The sequence below is a fragment of the Pleurodeles waltl genome, chromosome 1_1 (genome assembly GCF_031143425.1).
Source record: "Pleurodeles waltl isolate 20211129_DDA chromosome 1_1, aPleWal1.hap1.20221129, whole genome shotgun sequence".
Lineage (NCBI taxonomy): Eukaryota > Metazoa > Chordata > Amphibia > Caudata > Salamandridae > Pleurodeles > Pleurodeles waltl.
Genome location: NC_090436.1, coordinates 841,206,797 through 841,228,282, shown reverse-complemented (window position 1 = coordinate 841,228,282; position 21,486 = coordinate 841,206,797). Strand labels below are relative to the sequence as shown.

Below are 21,486 nucleotides of genomic sequence, written 5' to 3'. Positions count from 1 at the left end.
CGTCAGGAGCAAGGTAGCCCACCCTAGGGGTGTGGCTACCTGAGGGCAATGCAACCATGCTAAATCCAGTTTGGAGTCGAGTTATCTCAATTTGGCCCTTTCTTCATGCTATCTACAGCAACAAAAGGCATCCTGCTTAGGAGCGTTGGGCCAGGTAGCCAATCAAAGGCAGCTTCCCCTTTGAGGTACACCTCTGGGCTAACCCCGAGTGGACATCCTGGCAGAAGAGGTGACATCTCAGTGCTGTGGCTCTGCCTTTGTCCCTGAGGATGGGAGTCATTCACACGTCTTCCCAGGCAGTCAGAAAAGCTGTCTGCGTGTGTTTGACTTTGTGAGGCAGCTAGTCGAGCCGAGCACAGAGTGGCAACTTTCAATACGTTTTATGTGGGCATCAGGTTGCATTTATTGCCACAATTAATTTGATACCTTACATGACCCACTTTCGTAGACCCAGTCAAAAGTTAGCAAAGTTGACATTCCATCCGGTAACTCTGTAGTAAAGAATGGGGCTGGTAGCTTTACCTACAGCAAAATGACAATTTAGAAGTGTTGCTGTTTTTTTATTGCAAAACATATGTGTTATAAAGCTCCATGCCACAGGATTCTATAGGTCTTCCTTAGGGGAGATTACATATAATGTTAAGGGATAGGGCGGCTTAGCAATTGGTTCAATGGTAAAGTTGAACTGGCAGTGAAAAACAATGTCCTTCCAGTCTGACGTGGCAGGATGGAAGCCATTTTGTACCTTGTCACACAAAAGGTAGCTCAAACAGTGATGCAGCCTTGAGTGCAGCTCTGCCTTACATACCCTGGGTAGCCTCAGTACCATATATAGGGAATTATAAGTAAGTCAGACCTTGCCAGTTGGGTGTATCCAATTTGACATGCAGATTGTATAAGGGTATAAACACTGATGTCTAGTTAGCAGGCCTCAATGCACTCTCAGAGTCGAAAAAACAGCACCATCAGTCCAAACATGTGGAGGTCAACATGTAAAAAGAAGGATTTCCTTACACGTTTATTGCATACTTTATTTCTTTATTAATTTTTAAAAATATGAAATGTACCTTTTGTCAACGAAAGAATCTGGTGATAATTTTAACAGTTGTTTTATAAATTGCAAGTCAGAGATACAGTAAATTCGATTCAAGCATGTGATACATAAGCAAATACTTCTTTTACACTGCAATTTTAAAAGTTAAAACTTCCAAGAAAATAACACTGAGTATGTTATAGGAATGTATGAGATTTTGCCTTCAGAAAGCAAGCTACTGCATTTTAACCATATAGCTTCTGTTCAGCAATATTCGTTTGGCATTGCTAGTTGTGCATGACTGAGACAACTACACATTTGCAATTTCTTCTTCGGTCGAACTTCAGTTCAGTAGTCGCTTCCACACAAAGCCACCAGAATGGTTTCATAATCGCCTTTGGTTTCATCCTGTGAATTGAAATATGGAACCAAAATGTATTATAGTTGCTGAACAAATATACAAATGTAATATGTTTACAGGGTATGACTTAACCATCAGGTGTTCAAATAACAATAATATGAATAAAAAACAACTGCAGTGCAGTGGCATAACACAGGCCCCCACAGCCCCTGCAGTGCGGAGTCCCATGAGCTCCAAGGGCCACCTTCAGCACAGTACAATGGCCAGAGAGCCCCTGAATTAGTTTGGAAGGGGGGCCCTCCATGTATTTTGCAAGAGGGGGCCCTCAAGTTTCATTACGCCACAGCTGCATTGCCTGACCAGTTAAATACACACACAAACACACACACACACACACTCACCACTAATGTAGTGAAAGTATATATCCTTGTTTAGGACCAAATACTATCCCTCTTGACCCATTTTAAGAGACTTAGGGCCAGATTTAAAAGAAACTGCTGCATCAGTACTGACGCGCCAGTTTGCTTGCATCGCCACTGCCCCACCTAATGACACCATGTGTGCACTATATTTATAAAAGGACACACCATGGCGGTCGTTAGGCAAATAGCATCATCATATTTGGTTCTATTGTGGCGCTTTGCTCCACTAGCATCAAAAATTGTGACGCTAGTGGAGCAAAGTGTATGTAGGCACATAGGTTAATATGGATGCGTCATTTTCACACCTGCTCTGAGCAGGCATTAAAAATGACGCCAAAAATGGTGAAGTGAAATGTTTTAGATTTCCCTGGGCCACTTTTGCAGACTTCCTAATGCCAGAACGCTCCTTGCATACATTATGCCTGACGCAGGTATAAAGTAGCGCAACAGGTCACAAAGTGGTGTCACTTGCGCCACTTTGTAAATATGGTGCGGCGAAAAATGCCTCCTTGGGTCATATTAGTGTAAAGAAAATGATGCTAGTGTGGCGCAAGGAGGTGCTAGGGGATTTTAAATCTGGCCCTTATTGTTTAGCTAAAAATGTTTGAGTGCTACTTTGTTAATGGCATTCAAGACGAGAAGACATTTTTCTTCCTCTCCATATATCAATTCTGTTTTTACGGTGTTTGTCGATTCGTTCAAAGCTAGTTGGCTGCATCCAACCTAAGTGATCTATGTTTCTTTTAGCTTTTATGCTGGAATTGTACACAGGTCCAGATTCACGAATATATGTGGCAATCTATTAATTAAAGACACATCAAATATTTGAAGGCAGTTATTCAATCTTTTTTGCTTCCAAACTTCCCTGGTAATATTCACGTTAATATGTGCAAACTGCAGATTTACACGCGTAATCCCGGTGCCCTATCCTTCCGGGCATGAGTAGCCCACAGCATAGACAATCTGCACAATTACATCTATAAATGATGTATATTATTGTATTATTTTCTCCACCAGAAACGTTGCTGTTCGAAGTGCATTGTTGGTAAGGACACACTGTGAGACCAGCACAAGTCACTACACTCTAAATTTGCCAATTTGATGTTGCAGTCACGTGGTGCACTGGTGTAGCAACTTCACATGGACGCTACTGCAGGTCTAGCTGCACTATGGTGTGCAGTCACGCCTGTGTACTTGATTGAGAAAGGATTAGCAGAAGCGTACTGAGGTTGTAAATTGTCTGTGCTTTAGTTTTAGGTTAGACTGAGCTAATAGTTATGCTTTGGTGTTTACATTATGACTGAAGCCTTTCTGTGTGAATGCTGTTGGCACTTTTCCTCATGGAATATTATTGACAGCCAGAGCGGCAGGTTTTGGATCACTGCAGGTCATATGAGTTGCAGGGACATAGGCGGGAGACCAGCCCTTTGTTCCATCACATCTCTTGAACAGTCTCCTTTCATGTAATCACTGGGTAGAATGCCATGCGTGTGTCCCCCACATATTAGCGATGACAAGGACCCCACGCTCCTGGATTATTGACACAATGCAGTAAAGTCGGCCCTCATATGGAGCTGTGAAGTGACAGGTGAACCCTGAACGCAGTACAAATGAACCATCCAAAATTAAGTGGCATTATTAGAAGGCTGCCCCCAGATGCTGAAATTTGCGAAAGAATGTATCACAGTATGAGTTAGAGTAACGATGTGTATTATTAGTTGGTGCCTTTGAATGCCAGAGACACTGAGCACCACAGTACAAAAGGGGAACAGTATCATTAATGCCTGCCCAAGGGAAATTGTGTGATTCCAAAAAGGTTGTGTTTCATGAAGTACAGGAAATAGCACACTTTTTCAGGTTTGGAGACAAATAAAAATAGATGGCTAGAGCTGATAATGAAGAATGGACATAATCGAAATGATCCCTAGTCTTGTCAGTTTACTCCATGCATGTTTTCACTTGATTCGTCTCAATGGTGATATTAAACCCAAGGAGAGTCAGATAATAGTTCTGATGCTGATTTGAAATTAATCTAAACCCTTTCTAGGGTGAATGACATAGTTCATATAACGTATTAGGTACATGTTCATTCATTCAATGTAAAACATTATGACGAGGTACAGCTATCCAATGAGGATGCATTACTTCAGAAACTGGCTGTCTTTGGCATTAATTGTAAAAGGAACGTGATTTTGAAATTGAAATTGATTGAAGTTCTAAATGATGCCTAAACTTTGATTGTTCACTCATATAGAAGCGTATTGAAAATTCTAATCATGTCTTGATTTTGTAACAAATATCCTTAAAGTTGTAGTTGGGAACAATCCCTTAATAAATGAAAATCAGTAAGTGAGAGGAAATAAAACACTACAGGAACACCGACGGACATTTGATTGTGGATATAGGCACTGACATGAAAATGAAATCTAAACATGATTTAGTGCACGTGGTAGTAGAGATGCATAGAGGTGTATATTAAATCAATTGAGTCTTCAGTCTGGAGAAGAGGTGGTAGTAGAGGTGCATAGAAGTGTATATCAATCTAATTGAGTCTTCAGTCTGGACAAGAGGTGGTAGTAGAGGTGCATAGAAGTGTATATCAATCTAATTGAGTCTTCAGTCTGGAGAAGAGGTGAAAACATTGAAAACAGAGAAAATGATGGAAGACGAAGATGCTGTTTAATTCATGGCATTGTTTCAGTTGGAAACAATTACAGGTGGCTCCCATGTTTGTGAGGTGTGTTTGGTAAAAGCAGGTGATAAAATAGGCAAAAATGTAGAACGGCGGAAGAAAAAAACAACAGTTTCAAATGAGGCAATTTACATCATATTTAATGCACCAAGAAAACCCAGAGAAGTGCAGAATTGTGATTTAAGAAAAAAAAAGAAGTGTAACAGAATTAACATAAAAGGAGTGTGTCAACTATGATGAAATTGACTACACTGAAAGAAGAACGCAAGGTCCGAAGAGGTGAAAGTTGCTCAACAAGAACTGTCTTTGGCTGAACAAGCTTCAACCACAAATGGTAGCAAAGAGGGGCCTAGCCCAAGGTCTGTGATATTTCAGTAAAATGGCTGTGAGTGTTTTCATGCCAATTTAGATATGATATTGATGCAGCAGAAAAGGATTTTTGGAATCATTATCCCTTGTTCTGACAAATCTGTTACCCAAGCAGACCTAAACATTACATGCAAAATAACGCTGTAGTCTCAACATTTGTCTACACGTTCCTAGGTTTAAAGTACAACATCAAGGGATATTCATCTTATAACACAGATAGGAACATGTTAGAAATTGTGTCTCTGTTTGGCAGAGGTATAGGCCCTGTCCAAGCAGAGACACTAATCCTAGTCAGGGTAAATAAGATACACACTTTAAATTAACCTGAGCTCAGCCTCTGCTAGCTTGGCACAGGCAGGCTTAACTTGAGGCAATGTGGAAAGTTTTTGTGTAACACACAGGAGCACAATGAAAACATCACAAAAAGACTTCACACTGGCGTAGACGGATAGAGAATATTTTTCTGAGTTAAACAAGGCCAAAACAACAAAAATCGAATCACTAGAAGTCAAAATATTAATTTTTCAAGATTAAACTAAGAAATAGTGCTTAGAAGTCATTAGCAGTCAAAACGTTGCTTGAAGTCACGAGGGACCGGTGCAAAGTCAAAATTCAGGCTGACTGCGATGGAGAGTCAGATGGCTACAGAAACCACATAGGGTCTGCTGCAGAAGTACCTTGTATGGAGCAAGAGTTAACTTTGAGGAGCAAATACGAGGGCAATGAGGTGATATTTTCCGAGCAGTCGGGTCCTGCAATGCATCGTGGTTCAAAGAGGTGAATGCAATGTATCATCATCGAGCCACGCAGAGCATTTTTGGTGGGCGATGCCACTGTGAATCCTCTGTCTAACAGCCACTGCGTCAACATTGAAGGGGTGATGTCTCAATTCAGGCCAGTGCAGTGGTTATAATGCATCAGTTTTTGCAGACATCAGCTGCAGAACCTACTTCTGAGGACTGGAGGGGCATCTCAGGCAAGGGTAAGACTCACAGATGGCAAAGTCCAGCAGCACCAGGACAGGAGAGTTGCAGGCAGTGTTTGATGTCCCTGAGACTACAGAAAAGCAGGGGCCAAGCCAGCAAGCCTTTTTGGTCACTTCTAGGTTCAAGTGAGAGGGGTCCAGTCCTTGTCCCCAGCAGGGCAGGGATCAGCAGGCAGCAGGGCATCCCAACAAAGCAGAGGAACAGTTTCTTGGATCAGTCAGTCCAGGCAAAGTATCAACCCTTACAACACAGCAGTCTTTACTTCAGCAAAGTTCTTACCAGGTCCAGTAGTGTAGTGATTTGGTAGGGTCAGAGCCCCAGTACATATACCAAAATGTGCCTTTGAAATTGGGGTGATTTCATAACAGCTCATTAAAATGCACATATCATGATTTCATTCCAGTGTGCTTCCAGACTATCAGTAGGGGGTGATCAGCCCTTTATGTGGGGACAGGCACTTCCCTATTTAATTGTAAGTCTCATATCCGCTCCACCCTTCCTGCCCAGAAAGGCCCATCAGAATGCAGATAAACTCTTTGAAGAAGTCACGGGCCTTGAGCACAGTGGCTGTGCACATGGCTTGCATCAGGGAGTCAAATGCGTTTTGGCCTGCCTCTATTCAAATCACATTTCTGGGCTGCTTATTAGATGCCAGCTCAGTCAAGGGGGCGACAAAGGTGCCATATCCCTTGACAAACCTCCTATAGTGCCCAGTGAGGCCCAAGATTGCTTCAGACTGGGTTTTGGGGTCCCCCGGGCCATGATAGTTTCATTCTTGGCCTGGAAGGGCTGCACCTTACCCCGGCACACCAAGTGTCCTAAGTATACCACAGACCCCTGCCCTATCTGGCATGTATTGGCCTTGGTAGTCAGGCCTACCTGTTGCAGAGCCTGAAGCCCTTCCTGGAGGTGAAAGAGGTGGTCCTTTCAGGTGCTACTGAAGACAGCTATGTCATCCATTTAGGCAGCTGAGAAGGGCTCCATACCAGCGAGCATCTGGTTCCCCAACCTCTGCAAGGTGGGAGCAGCATTTTTTAGCCCAAAGGGCATTACACAAAATTGGTAATGGCCCTCTGGAGTGGAGAAGGTTGACCTCTCCTTGGTACCATTTGTTAGGGCAATCTGTCAGTACCCTGATGTAAGATCAGAGGTACTTAAGTACTGGGCAGCCCCTAACTGGTCAATCAGCTCATCAGACTGGGGGATGGGATAAGCATCTGTCTTGGTCACAGAATTTAGCCCTCTGTAATCCACACAGACCCTCAGTTCAGGTGTGGTGCCCAGTGGGGCAGCTTTTGGTACCAGAACCACAGGACTGGACCAGGGGATACTGGAGGGTTCTATCACCCCAGCTCCAGCATTTTAGATACATCACTCCTAATGTTGGCACTCACCTTATTGGACAACCTAAAAGACTTATTCTTGACAGGGAGATGTCCTCTGTGTCCACATCATGGGTACGCAGGTGGATAATCCCAGGAGTAAGGGAGAACAGTAAGACAAATTGTCCGAATACTTAGCAACAGTCAGTATGCTGCTCAGGAGTAAGAGTGGGGGAAAGAAGTACTCCTTCCACAGCTCAGACCCATCTTTCTCCTTGGAGTCAAAGAGGTCAGCGAGAGGTTCACTCCCTCTTTCCTCTCCTCCATCTGTTACCAACGGTAAGGTGAGCTTAGACATCTCATAGTAAGGTTTGAGGCGTTGCCTACGGGCTTTAAAACCCAGCAGGTAGGTGTCCTTGCCCTTCCTTCTAATCACCTCATAGCGCCCAGTCCAGCATTCCTGGATGGCCCCAGGTTCTACATGTTCCATAAACCAGACTTTATGCCCAGGCTAGAATTTCAGAATTGTAGAATTTTGGTCATACCACTCCTTGATCAGAGTGTGGCTGGATTCTAACTTGTCAGAAGCTTGCTTGCACAATTTAGCCCTTTGGGTCCTGAAGGCCAGCATGTAGCTTACTACATCCAGGGGGATCGTCGTAGGAGCTTGCTCCCCACCTTCCTTGACCAAATTTAAATGTCCTTGACAGGTTGCACATATAGAAGCTCGAGGGAGCTAAAGCCCACTCCCTTCTGTGGTACCTCCCTGTAGGAAAACAACAGGCATGGCATAAGGATAGCTTGCTTTTTCCTCAAGGCCTCAGGAAGGCCTCTGGTCATGCCTTTGAGGGTCTTGTCAAATCTTTCAAAAGCCCATTGGTTTGTGGGTGGTAAGGAGTGAAGAACTTGTAGGTTACCCGACATTCCTTTCACATTGACTGCATGTAAGCAGACATGAAGTTTGTGGCCCGTCTGACATAACTTCCTTGGGGAAATCCACTCAGATAAAAATCCCCATCAGGGCCTTTGCCACTGCAGGTGCAGTTATGGTCTTCAGAGATTTTGCCTGTGGATACCTAGTGGCATGATCTGCCAAGGCCAGGATAAACCTGTGACCTGGGTTAGTCTGGGGATCCATAGGCCCAAAAATATCGATGTCCACCCACTCAAAGGGTGTGCCAATGAGAGCCAAGGAAATAAGGGGGGCCTTTAGCCTCTGCCCTTCTTCCCCACTAGCCTGTCAGGTAACACATGTCCTACAAAAGGTATCTGATGAAGTTCTAATCTTGAGCCAGTAAAAGTGGGGGGCAAGCCTTGCAAAGGTCTTGTCATGACCCAGGTTCCCTGGCAGGGAAATCTCATGAGCCAATTCCAGTTGGAAAGCCCTGTTGCATTGGAAGACCTGCAGGGCCCTTGCTGTCCCATGCACCAGAGCCTCAACCTCAATATAAAGGAGGTTGTCCTCCCAGTACATGCAGCAGTTTCTAGAGATATTGCCTGCTGCTTGGGGTTCAGCCTGGTGCCTCATGACCTCAAGGGTTGCACACATTGTTGCCCTACAGAACGTCTCCTTGGTGGGGTCTCCTTCTACATACCATACAGCAAGTGTAGATAGGTCATCAAGGGAAGCAGTGCCCTCCTCAGTGGAATCTGGAGTAGCCACCATAGACACCCCATCCATCTCAGAGGGAGTACTTTCAGGAGTTGGTTTCCCACACCCTCTGCATTTTTGGCAGTAGGCTGGGCCATTGTTCTAGGCTCTAGCCCTCTCTGATTCCCTTCCTGGGCAACCATAGACCTTGTGCTAGCACAGATCCACTCCAGTAACCCCAACATTTCCACATGAGTCTTGAGCTCCACTTCCTTCCAGACAGTGGACTCAAGGTCATTACCCAACCAACAATGCGGATGCATGGCAGGCCTCACAGCAACCTTCAGAAGTACTATCCACTCCCCCCACTCAAAAGGAAAGATGGAACAATGGCCACAGGATACTGGAACTCTCTGTTGTCAGCCACCACAACCTGGTGGGATGCATGGGGAATCACCTACTTTGGGGATACCAACTGTCTCCTTTCCATAGTTATGCTGGCACCTGTGTCCCTCAGAGTCGCAACACCTTGCCCATTGATGGGGACCCATTGCCTGTACTTTGTAGTATTTGAGGGCACATGGATCTTAGGAGCACCTCACTGTCACCCAGGGACACTAGGGTAACCCCACTTAACTCCCCCATTAACTGGGATAACTCCTCCTCCCCCAAGGCTACGATAACCATCCCTGGGGTTTTCCTGCTAGTGGGAGGTGGTGCTCTTTCTAGACACTTGGGATCCTTTTTGTAGTGTCCATAGTCGTAGCACTCATAGCACTTGGAATATTTTGGTGGTTGACTTTTGTTAGGGTAGTTTTTCTTCTGGTGTCCAGACTGGGAATAAGAACTAGATCCTTTCCCCCATGAGTTGTTTAGAGGCCTTTAGAGATCTTTGCCTTTTAACCCCCCCTTTCTTCTGGTGGAAACCCTGAACACTCTTTTAGGAGTTTCCCAGATGGCTTTTTTTTTGACACCCTGGTGATCACCCAGATGTCGGCCTCCTCAGCAAGCTTCCTGGGGTCAGTAAGCTTGCTATCAACCAGATGCTGACACACCACCGGAAAACAAGTATCAAGCATGTGCTCCTTTAAAATTAAGTAAGTTGTACAGCCCTGAATAATCATCAACCTTGCTGCCCCTCACCCAGCCCTTCAGTGCCTTGCTGGCATAATCCAAGAAATCCATCCATATTTGTCATGAGATCTTGTGGCTGCCTCTGAATATGGTCCTATACCTCTCATGGGTCAGTCCAAATTTACTGACTATGATGCCCTTCATTGCAGTGTAGCATGGCTGGTCCTCTGCCTCTGATGTAAGGAGTGTGTCCCTCCCCACTGTGGGCATATACCTCCATAGACTACCACCCCAGAGCTCCTCTGGGACCTTGTGCACTCTCAGATTCACTTCATGGGCTGCAAATCATTTGTGTAGGTCATCCCCCACCACATACCTGGACACCAAATCCTTGGGTATCCTGACTCTGGACCCACCATTGGACACTACAGGTATGCTGCTACCATTGCTGTCGCTGGATCCCTCTCTCAAGGCTCTGATGTCCACCTCTCTCATGCTGAGCTCATGGGACATTTTTCTCTCCTACATGGCCAGCTTTTTCTCCTCTAGAGTTTGTTCTTTCTCCATTTTAGAAAGGTCCTGCTACTTCTATTGCTTAGCAAGTTCTGCTTCAGCTTCTCTCCTTCCTCCTGTCCTCGAGCTCCTCTGAGGATAGGTTCCATGAAGACAAATTGTTGACTGGTCTAGAGTGGACTTCCAGTCCTGGGAGAAGATTGCACCCCCCCTTTTTAGGGTGCACAACAGGACCCGCTGTCAGGTCCCGCTCTGATTCTTCCTCAGACACAGTTCCCTCCTCCTCATCCATCTCTCCATCTGGGTAGATTGCTGCCTATGCTGTAAAGGCTTTTTAAAGCTCTGCCTTCTTGTCTCTTTCCTTATGGAACATCCTTCTCTACCGGCAGAACCCCTTGAGCTGGGACACTGTAAATGCCTCCAGGCTGGCCAGCTCAAATTCCATACTGCCAGGTAGGACTACAGATAATGCTGAGAGAAATGGTGCTTGGGCAAAAGGACTTTGGAAAAATAAAAAAAAAGATGTCAGAACAGAGATCATTGAAATCAGCTTGAATTGGTTTTAAGTGTAGAGTTGTAGTGAAAACTGAATTACTATATGGTGTTGCATAAATACAAATCCAATCCTCACCTGTGATCACCAATGTTAGAAAATGAGCCTCTAGTTGGCATAGGTATGCTCCCTGTCCAAGTAGGGACAACATTTCTAGTCAGGATAAGTCAGATACATGGTTTAAATTAACCTGTGCACACCCTCTGGTAACTTGGCACAGAGCAGGCAGGCTTAACTTAAGAGGCATTTTGTAAAGTATTTGTACAATACACAGTAAGACAATGAAAATACCACAAAAAGACTCCACACAGGTTTAGGAATATAAAGAATGTTTATCTGAGTAAAGCAAGACCAAAACGACAAAACTCCAATCAGTAGAAGTCGAGATATTAATTTTTAAAGATTAAACTAAAAATAGTGCTTAGAAGTAACTGGCGGTCAAAAGGTTAATTGAGGTTGTGTGGGACCAGTGCCAACCATGATGGAGGGTAGGCCGACTACAGAGCCCATGCAGGGTCCACTGAAACAGTACCTTGGTTGGAGCAAGCATTGACGTTGAGGAGCAAATGCAAGGGTGATGCAGTGAGATTTTCCATGTAGTTAGGTCACTGTGTCATCATACAGCCTCATAGTTGGGTCCCGCATTGGCGTCAAACTCTGTAGAGATGAATGCAATGCATCGTCGTCGAGCCACACAGAACGTTGTTGTCGGGCTATGCAGGCTCTGAATCTGCTGTTGTCGAACAGCCTCTGTGTTGGTGTCTATGGGTTGATGTGTCAGTTTCAATTGGTGCAGTGGTGATGATGCATCAGTTCTTACAGGAATCAGCTGCAGAACCCAGTTCTGAGGACTAGGACTGGAGGGGACACCTCAGGCAAGGATAGGACCTATAGATGGCAGAATCCAGCAACAACAGTAGAGTTGAAGGCAGTCCTTGATGTCCCTAAGTCTGCAGAAGAACAGGGGGTAAGCCAGTAAGCCCTTGTTGTCACTTCTGAGTTAAATTTAGAAGGGTCCAGTCCCTGTCCTCAGGAGGGAAGAGATCAGAAAGGCAGCACGGCAGCTCAGCAAAGCCAAGAAGCAATTAGTTAGAACAGTCAGTCCAGGCAAAGTGGCAATCCTTATAGCACCGCAGTCTTTACTCTAGCAGAGTTCTTCCCAGGTCCAGTAGTCTAGTGATTTGGTAATATCAGAGCACCAGTACTTATAATGAAATGTGCCTTTGAAGTGGGGATGACTTCAAAGCAGCTCCTTGAAGTGCAGCAGTCCCCCCCCATTAGTAGGGGATAATCAGACCTGTGTGTGGGGACAGGCATTTCCCTATTTTAGTGTGTCAGCTCCCCTCCATCCTTCCTGCCTAGAAAACCCCATCTAAATGAACATGAATGCCGATGAGACCTTTGTCACACCCACCCTTCCTGTGTTTTGGCTGTTTACAGGGAATGTACAAAGTGTGTCTGTCACCTAGCACAGACGTGTATTGGATGCAGGCTACAAGGCACACAGAGCAGGAAGAGGAGAGAAATGACCACTTTCTAGAAGTGGCATTTCTGAAATAACAATCTTAAATCCAACTTTACCATTAAAGAGGGTTTATCATTACCATTCCAAAGATATGAAACATGATGTTGCTTCTTTCTGGTCAGTAATTACAGCTCAAATGTGTATTAAGGAATTCCCAATGCTGGGCTATGAGACGAGTAGGCCTCACAGTAGAGAAAAACAACTTTGGGAATTTTTCACTACCAGGACATGTAAAACTTAACAGTACATGTCCTGCCTTTTATATACATTGCATCCTGCTCTCTGGGCTACAAAGGGCCTAACTTAGGGGTGACTTATATGTAATAAAAGGAGAGTGTAAGGCTTGGCCTGAGGCATATTTAAAGGGCTATTTTAGTGGGCATGTCTGCTTGGGCATATGAAGTATATATGGCTAAAAATTCGAATTAGCTACCCTTTTAAATTTCTTTTATAGGTGAGATGGGTGGCTCATATGAATCTAGACAACAACAACAAGCACATATTTGGTTATAAGTAATATGTTCTGATTGAGCATGTGATGTTGTACATCACATGCTTTACACTGACTAAAACACAATGCTCAATCCCCTAATGCTGAAGTCGATAAGAAGCAGAGATAATTTTAATAAATAATGTTTTAAAAACTTTTTTGATCAACATGCTTTGTGAATATCTGAGCAGAAGGTCATAATGCTAACTTACAAGTATCTAAAAGTGTAAATTTGCATTTGAAAGCCATGTTGGCCCATTTTCTACATGTGAAATGTGGCTTTGGCGTGGCTGTGAGTGGTTTAATTTTAAAACCATAGCAAATCTGAATGCATTGAACATTCCATCTGGTTGTTTCTTTAGGAAATGGGTTTGTCAAGCTGTGTGGGGGCAAAAGAGACAAATAACAATTTTTTTCTTTTGTGTAGAAGCTTGGGTCTGTCTGTGTGGTACCTGAGTGCACACATGTATGACAATCAGTGAATGCAGGGCCCTTCCTTTATTCCTTGCAAGAATTTGTAAGAATATAAGAGGCTTGGGGCCAGATGTACAAAAAAAGCAATTTGCGACTTGCAAATTGCGAGTCCCTGCGACTCGCAATTTGCAAGTCGCAAATTGCTATGCAGTACGGTGTCTCAGACACCGACTGCAACTCGCAATGGGGTCGAAATGACCCACCTCATGAATATTCATGAGGTGGGTCGCAAATTGCGGCCCCATTGCGAGTATAGGCACTCGCTAACATGGAGGCCTGCTGACGTCAGCAGGCCTCCATGTTAGCGACCTGCCTTTTAAATAAAGCATTTTTTTTTTTTTGAAGTGCAGCCCGTTTTCCTCACAGGAAAACGAGCTGCATTTAAAAAAAAAACGAAACCTTTAGTTTCGGATTTTTCAGGGCAGGGAGTGGTCCCTTGGACCACTCCCTGCCCTGAAAAAATAATATGGGGTCCAGTCACAAAGGGGAAGGGGTCCCATGGGGACCCCTTCCCGTTTGCGAGTGGGTTACCATCCACTTCAAGTGGATGGTAACTGCGACTCCATTTGCGACCGCGTACGCGGTCGCAAATGGAGTTGCATACCACTCCGACTCGCAAATAGGAAGGGAACACCCCTTCCTATTTGCGAGTCGCAAATGCATATTGCGAGTCGGTAACGACTCGCAATATGCATTTGTGAATTGCAAACCCACGTTTGCGAGTCGCAAACGGCGATTTTCGCCGTTTGCGACTCGCAAAAGGGTTGCTACATCTGGCCCTTGATTCTTAAAGGTAAACAAAGGTAAACTTACACATTTGTGTAAGTATACTATTTTGTGGGTATTCACAAACCACAAGTATGATTTTACTAATATTAAGTTTATAACTGTAGAGATTACTCAGTTGGAGCAGAGAACTCCCCACATAAAAACATGGGACCGGTCTATGTTTTCATATGTGGAGTCTCCGTCATTCATTAAAATTACTGTTAGTAAAAATACATTTGTTTTTTGTGAATACCAGAAACATAATAGTAAAGGTACACTAAAGGTAAAAGTCTACCTTTGTGAAACTGGCTGCAGGAGTTCAATAATTTCATTTAGTTAGGAAATACAACCTTTGGATGGAATCATGAATGTGTACAACAACCAACTTTTATTTGTGAACCTAATGAAAGGTTTCTCCACTCATAGTGCTTTGAGATCATTAACTCTGCAAACAAAGCGACTGCACCCAGAATACAACATTCCATGTGAATGCATGTAATAAGCAAGAGCGAAGTGGTTCAAAATGTGCACCTATAAATCTTGACAGGAAAATATTGAGGTCTGAAGTGGCATATAGGGTTATCGTGGTGAGATAATCCTCCTAATCCCTTTAATGAAGGCTTTAATAACATGAACTGTTTTTTTTGTAAGCAGCAGGCAATTGCAAATAAAGTACTTGAATAGACTTTTAGACACTATGGGGCAGATTTAAAAGCCTCTAGTACCGCCTTAACTCTGCCTTAGCATCATTTTAATGAGACTAAGGCGGTGTTAAGGTGGCCATTCCCCCACGCCTTCTTTACAAAGAGGCGCAATGCATGCATTGCACCACTTTGCAACACCTTGCACCACATAATGTCTGCGTCAGGCATAATCCTAATGTCTGCGTCAGGCATAATGCATGCAAGGGGGCTTTCCCATGGAGGGGGGCCCGAAAAAATGGCACATTGAAGTTTACAAGATTTCACTGCACCATTTTTCCATCATTTTGAACGCCTGCACAGGTCAGGCATTAAAGTGACGCACCCATAATAATCTATGGGCATCCCTGTGCTTTGCTGCACTAGCGTCAACATTTTTGACACTAGTGCACAAAAGCCTAAAAAATTGATGATGCTGTTGCAATAATGACCACCATGGTGCTGTATAGTAAGTACAGCGCAACTGTAAAACTGCCCCTATGTGTGATGTAGTTGCATTTACTGGAGCTACAGTGGTTCGTTCACAGGCATGAACTAAGAATTTCCACTTTGCACTATAGCAAGATTGGGGCTTCATGTTTCCTTAAGAATATTCATGCATTCTGAAGATAGGTTAAGGTAACCAAATTATATGACCTCATGAGACAAGTTGCTAGATTGGGTGACTGTGAACTGGAAAGGTATATCTTCTGAATTTTCATTGCCAGAAAGTTTGGATGAACCTTGAGTTGGCAATATGTCTCGAGAAACAGCTCTAAAATATTTGAATGGCATATGATGGTGACACTAAAATTAATATCAAGGGTGCCTCTCACATTCTCCACACCACTGACAGGGGTAGTGGAGGAAGAAAACCTTCTGTAAATATCCCTGACCTGTTTATCCCAGGAGCAGTGCCTTGGGCTTGAGGTTATAGAAGAGTGGATGCAAAGTGGTGGTATTTCCTGTTATGAAATCAGGAGAACATATCTATTTATCTTATTTATTTGTTGTATTTCTATAGCATGGACCTAGCTACATATCAGGTCAGGACGTTACACATAACATATGGTAAGTTATTTGAAGGCATTTTAAAGCTTATACATAATATATTAGTGAATTACACCTTAAAGGGTAGCATATTAGAGGACAAAATTGAACATACTGAGAAGTAATATTGGGCAGGCATTAGTCACTAAAGTATATGTTTAAGAGTTGTGTGTTCAATTCTTTATGCAATGCAAGAAAACCTGGAATTAGTCCTGATGTAGTCAGAGAAGATCCATATTCTTAAGACAAGCCTTGAGAATACTTTTTTTGATGTTTTTACTTTTTTGGGATTTAGGGATTTTGAGAATTAGTCTTGTTGTGATCCTAGTATTCTGTTGTCCATCTGTGAATTATAGTTTATACATCAGATAGATGGGTTATCCATGGTGGATTGTTTTGTGGATTATGCAAAGGATTTTGAAGTTGATCCTCACTTCAAGTGGAAGCCAGTGAAGTTGTTCCAGTAATGTAGTCTGACTTTTTCCAACTGTAATGAGGGAGGCAGTGTCATGGAGTATAGTTTTTAAGACAGCAGTAGACAATGTGGGGCAAAACTGTATTTCTTCCATCTAGCTGTGTGAAGAGAAGTTGCTGCACTGTGTTTCTGAAGTCGAAGGGCCCGATTATGAGTTTGGCGGATGGGAGCACCTGTCCGCCAAACTCCCAACGGGGTGGTCACCGCTGTTCTGGTGACCTCCCCGCCAGCCCCATTAGGACTTTTCCTCAGGGCTGACTAGGAGAAATCAAGGTTTCTGCAGGCTGCCCAGTGGCAAAGTGGCAGCAACATTGTTGCCAGCTTATAATAGAGCCACCAGCAATGCTGCCACATGCGGGGGGCACCAGCACCCTCAAAATGCTCACTATCTGCACAGGAGTGGGTTGACTTGACCTGATTTCAGAGCAGATGGAGATACAACTTCTTCAAGGAAAGACGTTGCTATTTTGAGTACTTGATAAGAGATATGTCTGCTGTTTATTAGTAGAGATGTTTGTAGTAGGTTATTTGCCTAGAAAGCAGGGTTGATAGAGGGGATGGTCTATAATATCACTTAACATTCAAGTTTGACAAAGGAAGACCAGGATTTAGTAGGTCTTTTTGAATAACAGAAATGCATCACTTTTTTGGCTTTTGTGAAAGTTATTTTGCTGATAAGGAAGTTGGCAATATTTTAGCAGTGCTTTGTGAGTTATTAATTTATGTTGCTGTGACTGGTTTACACAACATTTTATTATGTTGAAACAAGCTTTAGGATGGATTGTAGTTCAATTTATTTTTATTTTCATTTACTTTGTTTTCATTGTACATATGGGTTTTTATGTTGTGTCCTTTGCTCTTTGAGGGTTGCAAGAGATTCTACTTACTGTTCTTTTACTGATGTTGAGATTTTTGTAAGCCGCATGAATTCCCGTTTAAGACAGCTAGTTTTAATGGTGCTAGATTGTTCCTAATTGTTCTCATAAAATAACAGCAGTACTTTTTAAAACAGTATTTTTTTAGATCGGAAGCAAGAAAGGTGGTAATGTTTTGAAGTCTTCTGACATGTCTTTGTATGGTGTGTCCCAACTTTGGAAGAATGCATAGACAATGTTGAGATTAAGGGCTTAATTAAGAGTCTAGCAATCACTAAACTCGCGATGGTGGTCCGGACCACAGGGACTTTGACGATCCAACCATCAAATTAAGAGTTTGGCAGTCGGACCACCAAAATACCGCCATCTCTTCCAGATAGGGACTCTGTAATGTCAACAGAGTAATATACTCTGTTGCCCTGACATACTTAACCTCTGCCCGCCAAATTATGAATTGGGTCATAAATAACTTCAATAAATGCTATAGAAGCTCGACCCAAGTAGCCAAATGTGAGTACTCAATAGTCTTCCATTGTGAAAACCGACTCAATTTACACTTTACCTTTGCTTTTTGGAATGTAAGAAGTGAACTGTAATAGGTTTACATTTAATGCATCTAACAATTTAAATATAATTAATGCATTTAACAATTTAAATATAAATACAAACAAATACAGAAGTATGTTCTAGTTGAGCTAGAATATGTGCTAATGTGCTATTCCATATAAGTTTACTTTGCAAACTAAGTAAGGAGAACCTAAATAACATCACTAAGTTGTACGTTTTCCCCTCATAAAAAGCAGCCATAAAATGTATTTAATTCCAGGTTCAAGGCTTGGTGAAGCAGTATTATCACTGTAAATTGACAGTAGCCCCACTGTAAATTAGCACCGTCCATCACAAGTTTGGGAGTGGGAGAACAATCACATTTTAGAGAGCTAGGTCAGCCATCAGAAAACCTTGGCTACGAGGCTCATTCGCCACATGGCCAGCAGGTTACAGTGATAGAAGTCCCACTCACTGTGAGATGAGGGTTGTTCCACTCACTGTTCCTGACTGGGCCTGCCCTATGAGCTATGGCTTTCCTGGGGAGGAAAAGGCAGACATGTCCCCAGCCCACAGGAAGAAAATATACTGTGTCAGAAACGCTTTGGAAGTTTGTTTCTGAATATTAATGGGGAACATTGGGCATTCTTTTTTGCTGAAAGTGCATTCTACGTACCAGAAGATACACTTTCAGTAAAGAGATCTCTGTCAACATCGCAGAGATATCTAAACTGGGTGAGTGGTTCTTTGTTGGACCTTTGCAGATCTGGGTGATGAAAGCAGATGAATTATTTTATTGTGCGATTATTTAAAATCATTCCAATAATCATACCTTGATAGATTTCTTTCATATTTAAGCATTATAAAATAATAATGTTTACGTAAATTTCCTAATTATGATCGTAGGATAACTTTAGAAATGCATTAGTGATTAAAAACAAGGAACAAAACAGAAAGGTCTGAAATGTGGCTTATTTTGTTCCTGCTCCTAATAGGGTGGTCAACTGATCTCGGGTGGGCTTAAGGCACCTCTGGGATCCACACTATCAGCAAAGAACTAATCAAAGGCATATGATATAATGTCTGATGAATTTGATGGAAATGACCAGACTGCTCTCAGGAACTTTGCAAATCTTGCAGCCAGCTGCGAGCACTCACTTCTCAAGCATGCTTCCACGGCTGCGCTACAAGTTCAGATATGTAGGGCACGCCATATTGGTCGAAGCCAAAATACTCTAAGTGGGAGCATCTTCTCACATAAACACAGGATATGGGTTATTGATTCCTCTTGTCTTGCACAAAATCTACACTGCCTATCCTGGGCTTTGTAGTGTGTCTGGCCATATCCATTTGTTTTTAGTGGTATAAGCACCAAATTCAATCTCATTAACTCCTGTTTGAGGGCCACATTGAACGGCAAGGAGAGGTAGATAGGCACAGTCCCTGACTCGTAAAGAGTGGCTGTTCAGCTGCCATGAACGAGTTTCTTGATAGTCTTGCAATCCTGCTCCCTGAAGATTAGCTTTGCTTGCTTGATCATTAGTTTGCAGACCGTTGGTCCTGAGAGACCAGTTTCCCAAATCTTCTTGGCCTTTAGTGTCCAGTGCTTGACTGAAATATTTGTACCAATTGGTTTGATGTTTTTTTTTTATTATGTCCCAGATTGTATTTTTTGTTGTGCCTTCTTTTGCCTGTTTGGCATTGACACAATATGTGAAGGCTTTGGCTTTCTGATCCCAATGCTGGGACGTCAGGCCAAACTGTTGACGAATTTGGGCATGTGCTGTAAAGTTTGGTAGAGAAAATACATTGCAGCAACAGATTGATTGTATCCTGTCAAGCCAATTAGCCACTTTCTGTCTATACATAATTGCACCATGTGTTAAAGTTGGAAGTAATTTACTGCCCATCACTTTTAACAAGGGTCTTAGGTCAGGATTCATCAATGACTTCCGGAGCTTACGGAAGGCCCACTCCAATGAGTTTGTGACCGGTAGCTGAGCCTGAATATGCACTGAAGTGTGCCCACGTGGTCCAAACAAACCCCCAAGTATGTGTAGGCTTCCACTACCTCCACGGGGCACTCCTCAATAAACCAGGCCCCATGCTTCTTCAGTTTTGGTGAAATTACCATGACTTTTGTTTTTGTGGCATTTATTTTCAAGCTGTTTTCTTGGAAATAAGTCATAAAAGTGCTGGGAAGGCGCTGATGACATATTGATGTCTGGTCCAGAAGCACTGTGTCACCTGCATACTGTAGAGATTGTATTCTGGGGCCTGCCATTTTTGGGGGGAACGCCTTCACCCGCTCTAGATGGATTGGCAGGTCCGCCAGATACAGACTGAATAGCAGCGGTGCCAATATGCATCCTTGTTTTAGGCCCTTGTCAGTACTGATTTTTGCTGTGGTAGACTATCTCGTGCTGACCTTTCTTTTTACCCAATTGTCTGTATAAAGTCCAATATTTGTGTTCAATAGATTGGTTGGAATTGCCCAGGCCTTCAGTCTTTCACAAAGCCTTGATCTTGAGACACTATGGAAGGCTGTTTGGAAATTTATAAAACCTGCATATAGGGCCTTTGTCTTTGTGGTCATGGTTGATTCGCTCAGGTGGACCAAGCAGAAGAGGTTGTCCTCAATATGGCTTCCCCTTTGAAAGCCCGTTGGCTCAATGGAATTATATTTACACTTTCAGCCCAATCTTGGAGCTTCGAGTTTAAGACACCAGGAAAGAACTTCCCTTCTGTGTACGGGGCGTGATTACCTTATAATTTACAGGGCTGATCTGGGCCTTTTATTTGTATAATGGTACCAGTAGTGAGCCCCACCATGACTCGAGAATGGTTGACCCTAGCAGGTACTGTTGGAAAAGAGGGGACATGACTAAGGCCATCTCCGTGGGGCATATTTATATATTGCAGGCGGGATAACTCTTGGACCGGGGGCATCCCCTGTGACAAACTGGACCTTCTGCTGACCTGCAGTTGATATCCTTAGCTTGCTGGAAGATAATTTTATCAATTTTAAAAATAAAGAACAACACACAAAAAGGAACCAGGATACAAGAAAGTGATAGATATGCAAAAGACTTACCAAAATAGCCTGCCGGAGCGTTTTGCCATACATGCGTTTGAAATGTACCTTAATATCATTCATATCAATTCCACTTCGGGAAACCATAATTCTGATCAATTTTTTGTCATTAGTTCCAGATCCCTGTTGAGATAACATATCAAGTGTTAGCAGCAAACTAGATAAAACCCTTATTTGAAGAAATTGCTGATGAGATGAATAAGACAAACAGCTGGAAGAATATGTTTCTTTCATAGGCACAAAAAGCCTTCATGATGAAAAGTAGGACAGGTAGACTGAATATATATCAACTGCCACAACTAATAAAAGCCACCTAGATCGCAGTGATACTGTAGCCATATCATAATGCCATAACCAAGTCCACAAATCTAACTCCTTTAAGGATGTAGACAAAGTAATGAAATAGAAAGTGAAAATAAACATTTTATGTAATCATACCACCAACTATCCTTATATCTCCTATATTTGCTTAGAGCTAGAATGAGTAGAGTATGTTAACACAAATACTAACATTTTTTAGCAGTTCTCCTGTAATTCTATATAATGTCTATATGCTTGAATTATTGTACTACACACATCACAAATTACAAATA

At 43.0% G+C, this 21,486-nt stretch overlaps 1 protein-coding gene across 1 annotated transcript in view; it reads right to left on the bottom strand.

Annotated features, from left to right (window-relative positions):
* Positions 1–1,017: 1,017 nt before the first annotated feature.
* Positions 1,018–21,486, bottom strand: part of LOC138287986 (annexin A1-like) — a 150,339-nt gene continuing 129,870 nt past the window's right edge. Inside the window, exons 12-13 of the mRNA XM_069229060.1 lie at positions 20,894–21,016; positions 1,018–1,441 (exon numbers count right to left, since the gene is read on the bottom strand). Of these exons, the coding sequence (XP_069085161.1) occupies positions 1,382–1,441; positions 20,894–21,016 (183 nt within the window). The 3' untranslated portion in view covers positions 1,018–1,381. The remainder of the gene's footprint in view (positions 1,442–20,893; positions 21,017–21,486) is intronic.